This window comes from Triticum aestivum, chromosome 2B (assembly GCF_018294505.1).
Source record: "Triticum aestivum cultivar Chinese Spring chromosome 2B, IWGSC CS RefSeq v2.1, whole genome shotgun sequence".
Classification (NCBI taxonomy): Eukaryota; Viridiplantae; Streptophyta; class Magnoliopsida; order Poales; family Poaceae; genus Triticum; species Triticum aestivum.
Window position 1 is genome coordinate 78,315,147 of NC_057798.1, and position 13,863 is coordinate 78,329,009.

Genomic DNA, 13,863 nt, shown 5'->3' on the forward strand with positions numbered 1-13,863 from the left:
GTGATTGCTTATTGCTAATGATGCTGATTTTCATGATTGAGCGGGAATCCGATGCGGTGTGCTAATTTCACGGGCTCGCTGTTGCAAACTGGGCTGATTCCTTGCAGTGTGGATCTGCAGTGTGACCGACATGAGAACTGTGGCAAATGGCGCTCATTCCCATGCTTTGAAAATTGCTGCTGCAGGTGAGGTGACAGCACCCAAGAGCGTGATTTCCGCACGGGGATATGGACACTGATGCCTGCTTTTGGTTCTGTAGTGCCGACACTACAGGGATCCTAAAATATCCCGCCTAATTTCCTCTGTTCTCGCTTATTTTCTTGCCATCATTAATCGTCTGAGCCTATAAAAGAAGACACCAAGGCTCTCGTCCAGCCATCCTAGAAATCGCCAGTGCGCAAAGAGTGTACACATTTTTTTCAGTCGATATGAGTTTGCCTTGTTCGGATCAAAGCATTAGGCCGAGGAAAATGAAGACTGCAAGTTTGCCTCCTGGGGTGGCAGTCCTGCGGTGTTGGTGTGGCGATATTTGCAAGGTGAAGGAGGTGACGGATTTTTCAGATTCGTTGGGCATGAAGTTTTTCATGTGCGCCAATTATGAGGAAGATCCTGCCGTAGCTATTTCAGAGTACGACAAGCCTCCGGTATGCTTTAACCATCACGAATAGATATTGTTGGTATTTTCATTGATTCTTTAGTAACATTCTTGTTTCTTGTTGTAGTCTCCTCCGCCTCTGTGCATGTACTATCATTGGATTGACACGGAGAAGCCGGCTTGGGCAGTGACCGATATTCGTGAAAGAAGTCGCCGTGCGTGGAATAGTTTATTTTCGGAAGAGCGACGCGAGAAAGCGGAAGCTGAGGAGAAAGTAGAGCAAGAGAGAGAGTTAAAAGAATACTATGCGGAGCAACACCGTTTTTTCAGGAAATGGGAAGGAAAAACAGGGAAGAGGCTCGTCGCATGGAGGAGCAGGAACGACAGCGAAAGGAGGCTCGTGAGGCGGAGAGGCAGAGAAAGAAAGAAAGGGCTCGTGAGGCCAAGGCAGCAGAAGAATCTGGCGATGGAAAAGGAAAATATCCACGCTGGACTCAGTAGATTCCTGTGGTAGTATTTTAAATTTCGCAATCATTTGTATCTTTATTTCTGCACTTTAATGTAGCTTTATTTCAGGAGTTAAATGTAGGTTTATTCCTACAATGTATCTTATTTTCAGTTGTGTCGTGTCGCTGTGGAAAAAAATATAGTTTTAGAATAAAGTAGTGGCATTTTCTTTCCCTCCACTAATATCGAACATCGTGCAACAACTACAAAATAAAATTAAGATAGAACATAATGCCCTACAATAAGAGAGTACAAACTAATAATGCAAGTACATCCGAATTAAACGGTAGAACTGGAATACAGCTTAAAAACTACATGAAGGCATCATCGTCATCCTCCATCGATGCAGAACTCTTGCCCTTCGAGGATGTAGAACTCTTACCCTTGGACGATGCAGAACTCTTGCTCTTCGAGGATGCAGTACTCTTGCCCTTAGACGATGCAGAACTCTTGCCCTTTGATGATGCAGCACCCGGAAGCGGCGGCATGAAGATATCATCTTCATCCTTGCTCTCCTCAGTCCATAAAAATGGATGATTTTCTGCAGTCCTTCTGAAAGTTTCACTCTTCGGCTCCACTACATTCTTCCACCTTGCACGCAACCTAAGAAGTTCTTTACGTACCTCCTCATAGGTCCTTTCAGGCCACCCAGACCTACGTAATTGGTGAGCCAACTCATTCATTATGGTGTCACTACCGGTGAGTTCGTCCCATGGAACTATCTATTGTCCATCCTGAAATCGGTAGCTAGCCTCAGAAGAGTCCTGCTCATCCCAGGGTGAAAACTACGATCGAAAGGATAATGGAACATCTCGACTACACTACACTCGAATGCTTATCCACCTCCGTCTGAAGGGGGTTTTATAGGTAGAGAGGAGAAAATGGCGGGAAAGAACGAGGGCAGTATGGCGGGAAAGGGTTGGCGGGAACATATGGCGGGAAACGAGTGGCGGGGACATATGGAGGGAAAGCGTTGGTGGGAAACGGGTGGCGGGAACATATGGAGGGAAAGCGTTGGCGGGGAAAATATTGAGGGGAAAGGGTTGCGCGAAAACATAAGCCGAAGAGTGGAGCGGGATAGTATGGCGGGAGATATAGGCGGGAAAAATTGTTCCTGACTGATGCATTTTTATTTCAGCATACATAGATGTTCAAATCGAAAAGTCTGATACAGACATATGTAGATACAATGGGTCGCACATAGATGAATCATTGTAGTCGACGACGGCCAACTGGCCTTCCCTTCAGGCCGGAAAGCTCCAAGCGATTAGGTGGTCGAGGTACACGAAGACCGCGACCGTACTCCAGTTGGTCTTCCTGTGTCTGCGACTCTTGCATAGGTGGTGGAGTCTGTAATCCTTGTTGCGAACCTGATGCGTAATTGTAGGCGTATGGTTGTTGTGACTCCTCGGGGATAAAAGATGGGACAATAACGTCCTCTCTGAAGAAATCCGTATCTACATCGTAAACATTGTCGCCAGGTTGGGTGTACTCATCGTTCCAATGTACATCAGGTATGCCCTGCACATAGAAACATTGTAAACAAAATCTGTTAGAGGATAATATGTAATATCACTGTAAATGCATTAAAATGTAAACATGCCTACCTGATCAGATCCCTCGCCTGTACTATCTGGACATTCTACCTGGTACTGGTTTAAATCTGGGACACGAGTCTCCTCGGGCATGGAGATCCCTCGCGTGGAGAGATACGGCTGAGATCCGTCACCTTGAGTGTATGTGTCATATCCAGTGTATGCATATGGGTTTGGGGAAAGATACAGCTCGGGCATCGAATCCAAGCCCATCCATGGTCCTGCGATGTCTGCCCCTGACGAAGCAGCACCGAAGAAGAGCGATGTAGTGGCAGAGAAGAGTCATGTCGTGGCAATGTCGTTGTAGTACTCGGACCCTCCCCTCGCTGCCCATGGCTTGTACGCGCCTCGCTCGGTCTGGACGACGGCGCCGCACTTGGTCTGGCTGACCTCGGTACTGGCATGTTGTACGCTCCAGTGACAACGTCGTCGCCTCTACCACATCTCAACTTTGTTGCGATGTATTCTTTAACACGTTTATTGAATGACTTGACAGCCCTGGGCGGCATGCTTTCCGTCGCCATCTGCCCTATATCGTGGGCAGTTTGAAGCTGGAAAAAATATTTTGTTGTTATTTGGCTGAAATGATGGACATGAAAAAATTATTAGTGATTACCGCCCGGTCATGAAAGTAAGGTGCATGCAGCTCGACAGGTCTTTGCATCTGCTCCTCTTGCGTGAGATTTGTTGGTATAGTAGCTGGTTGACCGGCCAGGCTTGTACGCGTGCTGATGCAGTACCACTGCTTGTACGCTTGAGCTGTACTTCCATCGTACGGTCTGCAAATTATATAATAACATCAACCGTTGTGATGAATAATGTAAATAAAATGTAAATAAATGTACCTAAGTTGATACACTATATCTGCTAGCGCGTCATTTTCCCACTTCTGTGCCCATTGAATGTTGCGCTCCCTCCAATCGTAAAGACTCCAACCGTGGCCCATATTGCTTAGCCTGCAAATTATGTAACAAAGTGTGAGTTTAGTAAATTAAAAAGGACACTAACTATTTAGGGAGGTCACATCTTACTTATGGGTTTCCTCGTCAGTACATCTTGGAAAAGGTGGTGGAATCTCCTGATACAGACCAAACTCTCTCATGACACGCTTTGGGTTGTAAGGCTCAACACACCACATGAACAATAAGTAGCAGCGAGTCAGTCAGAATGCACTATCGGTCAACATGCCTGGTGTGATGGGTCGTATATTAAAGACCATCTGTACATGCTCCTGAGTCCATGGGTTCCATGTGACTACAGACTCATCAAGTGCCTCAAACTGCTGGTGGTATATAGGGTAACAATTTTTCGCTATACTTGGAGACCAATGTTTCCGTGCCCTTGTCCACCTGCTCGCCATAGTTACACAGCTGCCCTCGCCATAGTCGTATGGGTGTATGGGATTTGTTATACGAGGTCGTCCTACAGGGAGGTATTCCCAGGACCATAACTGTAGAAACTCGTAGGGGACATAAAGTAATGGAGCTTTTTTTGCGAAGGAAGTTTTTTGTGTGGCATCACATAAGCCTCTATATGTATGAGATAGAATGGCTGAACCGAAGCTGTATTTTGGATGCTCGGGTAAAGGTTCATCTACCATCTTCTCCACAATGTAGATGAGACCAGGGAGAAGTACGTCCCCATGTGAATTTGGAAACATAACCCCGAGGAGCCACAACAAATACGCAAACAAATGTCTTTTCCTCGTCTCAGAATCAGCGAAGCTAGAAATATTAAGAAAGTTATCATGAAGCCAGGTGAGTGGGATGCCACGAGGGCCACCAGTACGTTGTGATTCTGGCATTGTCATCCCAAGACGGTCTGATATATTTTGTGCCCAAGTTTTAGACACTCGTGGAGAGACTAACGGCTCACCTCTAATTGGAAGAGCAAGGATCATAGAAACATCTTTCAGTGTAGGTGCAAGCTCCCCAAAACGAAAGTGAAAGGTGTGGGTTTCAGGTCTCCATCGGTCAACGAGGGATGTCAAAAGGGATGGGTCCGAACGTAACTGGGATTGGTCTTCGCTTGATGTGAGCCTAGCAAAAGCATGTAGTCCATAAGCGTCAAGGTGAGGAATGAAATAATTGTGTATTGGCCAGGTTTTCTTTATGGTTCGAAGTCTGAAACTCTGATAATCATGTCCTTTATTTGGGTTCAAAAATAGATGGCAACGGTGGCCGGCGTCATGGGGCCCCTCCAAAAGCCGCGTCACTTCAGCCATAGCCTGCACACAAACATACAAAGAAAATACAAAGAGATTCAATGTACAATAAATATAAATACAATAACACAAAAAGATTCAATAGTACAAAGAGATATAATTTACATTAATTAGCTGAAGTTAACATCACGGGTACAATAATACAAAGAGATTCAATTTAAAATAAATATAAATACAATAACACAAAGAGATCAATAACACATCATGCGGTGTTGTTCGCTCGATACGGGCATTCCCTACGTGAATGTCCAGGACACCTACAAACGCGGCATCGCCTTGGTTCTCCCATCTGGCTATGGTCCATGTCATTGCGATGACGCCTAGACTGACGTCGTCCCTTGGCGATTCTCATCAATTCGGCGTTCGGAACCCATTTTGGCCCATCTGGCCACAACATTTTGTAGTTCATATCAATGCCCCAAGCCCAGAACTCACCGTTCCAAGTGTTGTACAGATTGTACATGTTGAAGTACGGTGATATGTATGGCTCAACACTGATTTTTTGATCTGCAGCCGCCCGGAGCACATGACTACAAGGGTAGCCCTCAAGCTTGGGCTTGTTACACGTGCACTCACATGACGTTGGGCCGAGGGTGACAGCTTGCTTTTTGGATCCTCTGTGGTGACCCTTAACGTACTTGGCTCGCACATTGACCTCTCACTTATTCCTAAGTGCGTCCACTTTCCTGCACCCATGGCTTTGGGACTTCTTTGCTTTCTCGTCCAGATGTCTTTGCATCTTCACGGACCATGGCTTGTTCAATTCAACTTGTGCTTTAGCCACGGTAACCCTGTCTGCAAAGTATGACAATGTTCGGTTCCAAGTTTCTTCAATTAGGGCTGTGATAGGCAAGGCTCTCACCCCTTTAAGAACACCATTGTACACCTCTGACATGTTGCTGGTCATTATTCCATACCGAGCCCCGGTGTCGTGAGCATGCGCCCACTTGGACAAATCAGGGCAATTCTCGCCGATCCACTGGCTCAAATTTATGGCCGTCCTTCGACCCCTCCGGTCTTCTCTCTGCGGCAAGGCAGCGCGCTCGATCTCACCATTGATACCTTGCATCCCTGGGCCAAACACCGCTCGGATGCACCTTCTGACAGCTGCGTAACCCACGTTCACCATGTCTCTAACTACAACTGTAGTCGACTCACACAAGGACACATCCACCCCTAAAGGACCGTCCCGTAAGACATTTCCATAGTACACTAATAAATTTTCCATAGTACCTAACCAAAATACATGTTTACATTTCAAACAATTAGTAACTGAACATTTAGTAGTACTACGATGACAATATTTACATATCAGACAACTAAAATAATAATCGTATTTTCGTTACAAATATTCATTTTGTTTTTAGAATCATTTGCTTAGACTTTTCGGGGTTGTTTGGTTAACAGGTATTTAGAGTTTTTTTTTCTCCAACTCGTCTACGAGCGTCACAAACTAAAACTCTCTTTTTTCTCTAACGACTATTAGTAAAAACTATTTTTCTTACAATAGGTTATGACAAAACCCATGGTAATTACTCGCTATCCAAACAACCAGTAAACATAATAGTACGATAATAACATTTTAATATCATATGAGTAAAACATTTAATTTCTTTCGGCTTTATATAATTTTTTTTCACATCATACGATAACAATCATTTACCTACAAATAATAATATTTGCAGCAGCATGCACATTATTCACAATAGTACATCAATACAAAAAATATTAACAAAATAACAGTGTCATTTTTCACCTTAGCTCCAATATGGATGTGCTTGCGAATGCAATTAAGCGTCAAAATAATTCCAATAAATATCCGTCGCCAGTACTATATGAACCTCGTCAACCTATTATCACATTAACAACAATATTACACACGGATTTTTCTTCCTGCTAACAAAAGTATGATAATAGCACTTCCATGTATGTGTTCATCACCTCAAAATGGGACAGCGAAAATGGAAACACAATTTCTTCAATCACGTCTTCTCCTCCTTGTTTGCTACTAAGATGAATTATTTTACCTAATTACATACAACATTAAGTACATTAGCACCTAATCTTAACATATAAAATTTAGATTATTGCGACATAGCAAAGTATACCTACGGTTTCCTAACTATAGACTTATTAATAAACATACCACATAAAATAAACATACCACATGAAATAACATACCGCATGCAATAAACAATTACAGTACAATTTTTTCTTAATTACCGTATTAAGATTTCCCGCATGTCAATACTAATGGACGCACCTAACATTGATGCAACATCTTCAACCTACTATTTCAAAAAATAGTTTAAATGCTACATCTCTTGTCTGAAATTATTTCTAACCTCTAAGCACTACCATCACATAGCTAATAACGAGCTAAAGGACGAACTAATTACCACCCTGCATGCACAAATAAATAAATGTATTTCAAAGCTCATACCTTGATCTTCAACTTCGTAGTTCACTTTGCTACACAAATCCTACTCCTGAAGCACTAAATGACTCCAAAAATTGATGAAATCTCTTCCTAATAATAAAGCACGGATTGGGTCTCCGGGTTCACCGTCACAATACGCTTCTTCCCGTAATTTTACGCTTTCATTTTTTCATCTATATTATTTTCGCTATCCGAGGTGGTACTATTTTATCTTTTTGTTAGTCTGCCCGTCCGCTGCTTGGCTGGGCCTGCGACCATCAACTGGGCCATGTCTACTTGGGCCTTCAGCTCCTGCCCCGCTAGCGTAATCACAAAAGATTCGTGTGTGTTTGCATCATCAAATCGTGTAAGTAACGGACTCATGCAACGAGGAAAGACCCGGTTCTCTGCGTCGATATAAACTAGGGAAAAATGCTACACTTACGGAACTGCTACGAAATTCTTACGTAACCTTCCTCACTAAACTCTCCACCCCCCCTGATTTTCAGGCGGTGGGGCCCTTGCCCTGATTTTTAGCCAATCAGAGAATCCCAGCTGGGCCTTTACGTTAATTACGTAGGATGATCTACGTAAGTGTAGCATTGCTGATAAACTAGGGCACCTGACTCCACGATCAAATTGCCCGGACCTCTCTTCCGGGACCTCGTCTCATCCTTCGCTCGGTTCCTCTTTTCTCGAGAGACTAGGGTTCGTCGATCGGCTCGGCTTGGCTGCCATCGCGAGTCCCCGCAAGCTCGGTTTGATCCTACCTCGACTGCAACCGGGGCAAGCACGATCCCAAACCTGCGCGAAGGAACGATCGAGCTCCATGGCCAAGCGCTGGATCGGTATAGAGCCGCAGACTAGAGGTGGTGGTGAACCATGAGAGCTTCGTGGATTCATCGCGTCCTGTGCTGGTCTGGCTGTGAAGGAGGAACACTCACCCAGGATCGACGTCCAGCATGATGATGATGACAACAAATAGTGCCAGACGCTGGGAACCGATGAGGACGATAGGGCCAGTAGCATTGGCCGAACCGACTTACTAAAGGCCGCCTACGAGCCAATCAAAGCCACTTCCGAGGCCCAATTATTGCTCTTCTTCTCCAACTACGAATAGTCCTCTACAAGTTTTACGTTGTTATTGGCAGGTAAATACGTCGTACAGTGCCCCTGAGTGCCTTGATTCTCATCCATGCCGGATGCAGTTGTTTGTTTACATATAGTATCCATGCGCCTGTTTATCTCCGTCGACAGTTGTGATCAGTTCTACTTTGGGCAACGATCTGCCGACGGCGAGGCAACGTGGAGCGATGGAGGTAGTGGTATGCCATGTTCCTACAATCCTATGGTAAGCATGTGTTGATCTCGCCGGCACGGAGCCGCCGTGGACTGTTCGCCGGCGCGACGACGAGGAGGCAGATAACAGCCATCACTGGAGCAGCTAAAACCGTGCCCTCTCCAGCCATCAAGCTGGAACTCTCTCCAACCCAAAACTTCCATCAGGTACTTGTGAAAGAATGGCGTTGCATGCTTACGTCGTGGTGTTGATCGACGTCTCTTTGACCTTAGGAGCATGCATGCTCGGAGTGGACGACAGCTTCATCATCTCATCCTATTTTGGTTTGTTCTCTACACGTGTATGTAAGGAGGTGACGGCAAGTACTTGACGGCGGAAGCTTTATCATCTGCTTTTGTTTTATTTTTGTCACTGGATACACACGGTGCGTATCTACTGATGTATGCAATGGTGTAAATCATTCAGGTTTGATATACATATGCCCGTCCACAAAAACGGCTGGTGAGTTTGTAGAGATTGGTTTTTAGCTCATGTATCCCGACACCCTCATGATTCATTGGCGAAATAAATCTGAAACTTCGTGACATAAAAAACGGCTGGTGAGTTTTGTAATTCATGAACAGTAACTTCAAAAAGATAGAAAACAAAATATAAAAAAACTGAAACTTCAATTTTTTGGCGAAATAAATCTGAAACTTCATGACATGAAATATTCTCAATCTTTACAAACTTGCAAGTTTGATGCATAAATTTACGGGCAGATTTCTTTTTAAGTTTGATGCAGAAAAAACATTCGAATAAGATGGAAGATTGATTTGGGCTTCACTTTTATTCGCATTTGAGGGGACGGAAAAATAAGAAGAAACCGAGATGGAGAGATGATTCGAGCCTAGGCCATTGAGTGCTTTGTGTTGAAGTAGAAGGTGTGGACCTGCTTGGGGTAGGGGAGGGATTGATGCATACTTATGGGCTTACAATTATGTGACATTTTCTTCCGTTGCAACGCACGGGCATATTTCTTATATAATAATAATAATCTTTCCCTAATCTCTCCCTAATAATAAAGCACGGATTGGGTCTCCGGGTTCACCGTTGTGGTGTTTTTACAGAAAGGACCCTATGGTTTTTAGGAATTAAACCCGCTATCCCTGTTTTAGTGATTCTGGAAAAAACGTTCCGTTTTCATAAGAAAAAACTACATATGTATGAATTGAACCCGCGAATCCTGTTTCGTTTTATCCAGATGCCCGCTCCCTTTGTAGACGCGGCGGATCAGGAGAAGTGAAGGGCGCACCCTTGCCGGCGGACGGCTACAGCTGCGGCGGAGCAGGAGAAGTGAAGGGCGCGCCCCTGCCGGCGGATGGCTACAGCCGCGGCGGAGTAGAAGGGGCGCCAGGGGGAGCGGCAGGAGACCCCACGCCGGAGTAGAAGGAGCATCAGGGGGCGCGGCAGGAAGCCCCACGACGGAGTAGAAGGAGCGGCAGGAGGTACCACGGAGGTGGTGCTTGGGGCTCCGACGAATGAAGGCGAGCAGTGATAGAGGAGAAGATCCGCGGCGATGCTCTGAAGGCCATCAGCCATGGCAGTTGTGGCTGTGCGCGCACGCAAGCGGCTGCGCGCGACACGTCGGTGTGAGAAATCGGCAAGCCTTTTCCCACATCGTTCAATTGATTATCTAAGATCAGATAGAACGAGCCTTCCACAAGGACAGTGGCGCATCGAGAGGATGGTGGACAGTGGCGCATCGCCGGCGCGGATGAGGAGATTGGAGCAGAGAGGGTGGAGATGGAGCCGTGCGGGGCTGGAGAAGGAGATTGGAGAAGAGAGGATGGTGGACAGTGGCGCATCGCCGGCGCAGATGAGGAGATTTGAGAAGATAGGATAGAGCCGTGCGGGGCTAGAGAAGGAGATTGGAGAAAGAGGATGGAGCCGTGCGTGCGCTGGAACGGTCGGCGAAGAGAACGGAGTAGTGGGTGCACGGCTGGAACACAGGCGGGCCAGCTCGTGTGGGCGCTGGATGATGGAGTCATGGAGAAGAGAGGATGAGCCGTGATGGATGTGGATAAGGTCACGGGAGGAGAAAGATGGAGGCGGTGAGGCACGTACTCCTCAAAAGGATCTCTCTCGGGGTGGGGTGGGGATTGAATGCATGTTGCAACTGCTCCTTTCTTTTTCTTTTTTTTAGGGATGTTGCAACTGCTCCTACGTGCACGCACTGGCTAAATAAACTCGATCCATGAAAATATAGAAAGTATGGACGCGGATGCATCTAAGTGTATTCTTAAATGTCAACTTTTTATCACGTTGCAAACAAGTTGCGTTTGACAAAAAATTCCCATAATGCACTATGCTTAGATATAACATTCAGTTTTCTCCCGTTGCAACGCACGGGTATTTGTGCTAGTAATACCTAACACAGCAGAGAACACATAGTTATGAATTAAAAAAAAATAGTACAAACTGCATGCATGTGAACGAAACCAACAAAAATGGATAGATCTTACCTTCGTCTATCTTTTCTTCAACTTCAGCATATTCAAAATCCAACTCTAAATCACCCTAAATCACGAATGAAATGTGTAATGAGTTTTGCTTTCTCTCTGTTCTTACACGCAGAGAGTAGACGAGGAGGGCAGAGTGTGCTTGCGCACGGAGCATACGCATACTATATAAAGAAGGAGCATCCCTGTAGTGTCGGCACAACAGTTCCCGCCCGTGAAATTCGTCGTCCTCCGCGCGTGGGAATCAGCCCAGTTTGCAACAGTGAAATTCATCGTTATTACGCGCGTGGGAATCAACGCCATTTGCCACAGTGGCTCATGTCGGCCAAGGGAATCCGCGCGCATGCAGGAACGGGCCGCCTGCGCTAGTGGCGGCAAGGCCCGCGCCTCGGCCAGTGTGCAGCAGCAGCTGTCGGCCAGCGCTGTCGGCAGGCGAGGCCGCCTCAGGCAGTGGCGGCGAGGCCCACCGGCGGGGCCCGCGCGAAGCAGGGCCTGTCGGCCAGTCAGCGACCGCGCCAGGGCTGGCCGCCTCGCCCGGTGGCGGCAGGGCCCACCTGGCCCGCCCCGTTCCGTCGCGGCGCGGGAGGAGCTGGGAATCCGTTCTGGCTGGGTGGCCGCCTCCTGCGGTGGCGGTAGGGCCCGCCGCCTCCTGGCATGGCGGCAGGTGCCACGTGTCGCCTGCCGCGCCTGGCGCCACCGTTGAGGGGGTCCTTTTTGTCCAATTGATTCAGAGGCAGTCTTTTTTGGCAATTCATCTCGGCAGGGGGTCCTTTTGGACAAAAAAATCCTCAGCTTCGGCCGCTTCGATCTTGGCTGCCAAGTGACGAGCACCGGAATGTGCTTTCACCGTCCAGATCTTGTTAGCTCAAGACTCGCTATCTCTCTCCATTGAGAACTGCTCGATACTGTTAGTAACTCGACGGAGAGTGACCTCACGTCTCTTTGCTGCCAGCCGTGTTGTTTTCACGGCATAGGAGAGTAATTAACTAACCGGCCACACCACGTACGTTATACGGAGAAAAGGGTGACAACAACCACTGCACCGGCCATGATCAATACAGTAGCTTCCTGTTGAGTTCGTACAAGAAGTTGGTTGGGATCTGGTGTGGTTCTTGCACGCGAGTAGGCAGGGCGTACGATTTCATTCGCCTTTGCGTCGTGACACGTACGCACCGCTACCACTTTGCCTGGGATAATATTAGTAGCAGTATGTCGTATAGTAGTATCAAATTCACAATGCACAGTCCAAGTTCCATCACCATTCCGTTATCCGTCTGAGCTGATGACACAGTGCACTAGCTAGTAGCAATCCTTGTTTCGTTGTTTGATTTGACCACAGTCATGTGCTAATTAATTATCTCGCGATCGATCTGTCGATGGATTCCTTTGCATGGGCCACGCCGAGAAAGGTAGCTCAACCACAAAAGGTTCCGTCGATCTTCCTTGGCGGTCGTAGAAACAACATTTTATCGTGATGGATGCAGGGTGACTACTGACTAGACAGAAAAGCAAGACGTGGAAACAAATACTACGTAGATTTCACTGGACGCGCCTCGCGAGGTCGGTTGAAGTAGTCTGGATTTTTCACCTTTCTCTGTAAAACCGACATACCTACTGGCTCCTGCTACAATTGGATTGGACTGGATTGAATCAACTAATATTAGTATCTTTTTTATTCCGGGTGAACTAATATTATCCGGATTGGATAGATAAATCGGTTGATTATCTCTTGCCAATATACATGCCATTTTTTAATACAGTAGCAGCATATACTGAAGTCAAACTAGAAGATGCCATCCGTCGACGAACCATACGTGGTAGAAATAATGGTCGGTATCACGCCCAAAATCACTCCTTACCATCTTTAATTAAGTCATCAGTTGCCATATAAGGCATGAGGTATCTACGACAAGATAATGTTTGGTTTTTGTCACCTTATCCACCGAAACGAATCAACCAAGAATATCAAAGAGAGAGAGGGTGGCGCCACAAATCAAGGGAGATTTTTGTAACGAAAATGGGGGCCATGGCGGTCTTCTGTCTAATTGAGAAAAGTTCGCACAAGAGGAGAAGGAAACGAAATGAACGGGTCGAGAATATAGCTTGCTAGGAAAGTTCATCTCAGACATTCCAGTCCAGACACTATTTTACGCTTTCCATTTCGTCGCGGATCTACTCGACCCAGCCCCGTTGCCTATATAAACGCCAGCAGGCACCACCATCGTCCATCATCAAGCATCAAACACAAGCACGCACAAGTCCACAACACACAACGAACCCATCTCATCCATTCTTTCAAGCAAGACAAGAGAGATCGAGCGAGCAATGGCTCCCATGCTCAAGCGGATCGTGGAGGACGCGCCCAAGAGGGCGGCGTACGCGACTTTCCTCGCCGGCTCCCGCGACTACTGGAAGGGCGTGGTGGGCCTGGCCAAGGGCCTCCGCGCCGTCAACTCCGCCTACCCGCTCGTGGTGGCCGTGCTCCCCGACGTCCCCGAGGACCACCGCCGCAAGCTGGTCGAACAGGGCTGCCTCGTCCGCGAGATCGTGCCCGTGTACCCGCCGGAGAGACAGACCCAGTTCGCCATGGCCTACTACGTCATCAACTACTCCAAGCTCCGCATCTGGGAGGTACGTACAGCACCTACACTAGTGCAGAACCGGGCAATAGCACCGGTTCGTAAGGCCTTTTAGTGCCGGTTCCATAACCGGCACTAAAGTG

General features: G+C 46.9%; 2 protein-coding genes and 1 long non-coding RNA gene across 3 annotated transcripts in view; 2 read left to right on the forward strand and 1 right to left on the reverse strand.

Annotated features, from left to right (window-relative positions):
• Positions 1-394: 394 nt before the first annotated feature.
• LOC123040538 (uncharacterized) lies at positions 395-1,341 on the forward strand. Its single transcript, XM_044463353.1, has 2 exons — positions 395-644; positions 723-1,341. Exons 1-2 carry the CDS (start codon positions 429-431, stop codon positions 1,107-1,109), a joined length of 603 nt encoding a protein of 200 aa, XP_044319288.1. The 5' UTR covers positions 395-428; the 3' UTR covers positions 1,110-1,341.
• A 5,386-nt stretch (positions 1,342-6,727) lies between these two features.
• LOC123040539 (uncharacterized) lies at positions 6,728-7,407 on the reverse strand. Its single transcript, XR_006418180.1, has 3 exons — positions 7,365-7,407; positions 6,863-6,948; positions 6,728-6,771 (listed from the first exon to the last, which is right to left on the reverse strand). It is a non-coding gene; the product is annotated as an uncharacterized lncRNA (long non-coding RNA).
• Positions 7,408-13,466: 6,059 nt separating this feature from the next.
• The window catches only part of LOC123040540 (galactinol synthase 2-like), a 16,228-nt gene continuing 15,831 nt past the window's right edge, over positions 13,467-13,863 (forward strand). Inside the window, exon 1 of the mRNA XM_044463354.1 lies at positions 13,467-13,772. Within this exon, the coding sequence (XP_044319289.1) occupies positions 13,467-13,772 (306 nt within the window). The remainder of the gene's footprint in view (positions 13,773-13,863) is intronic.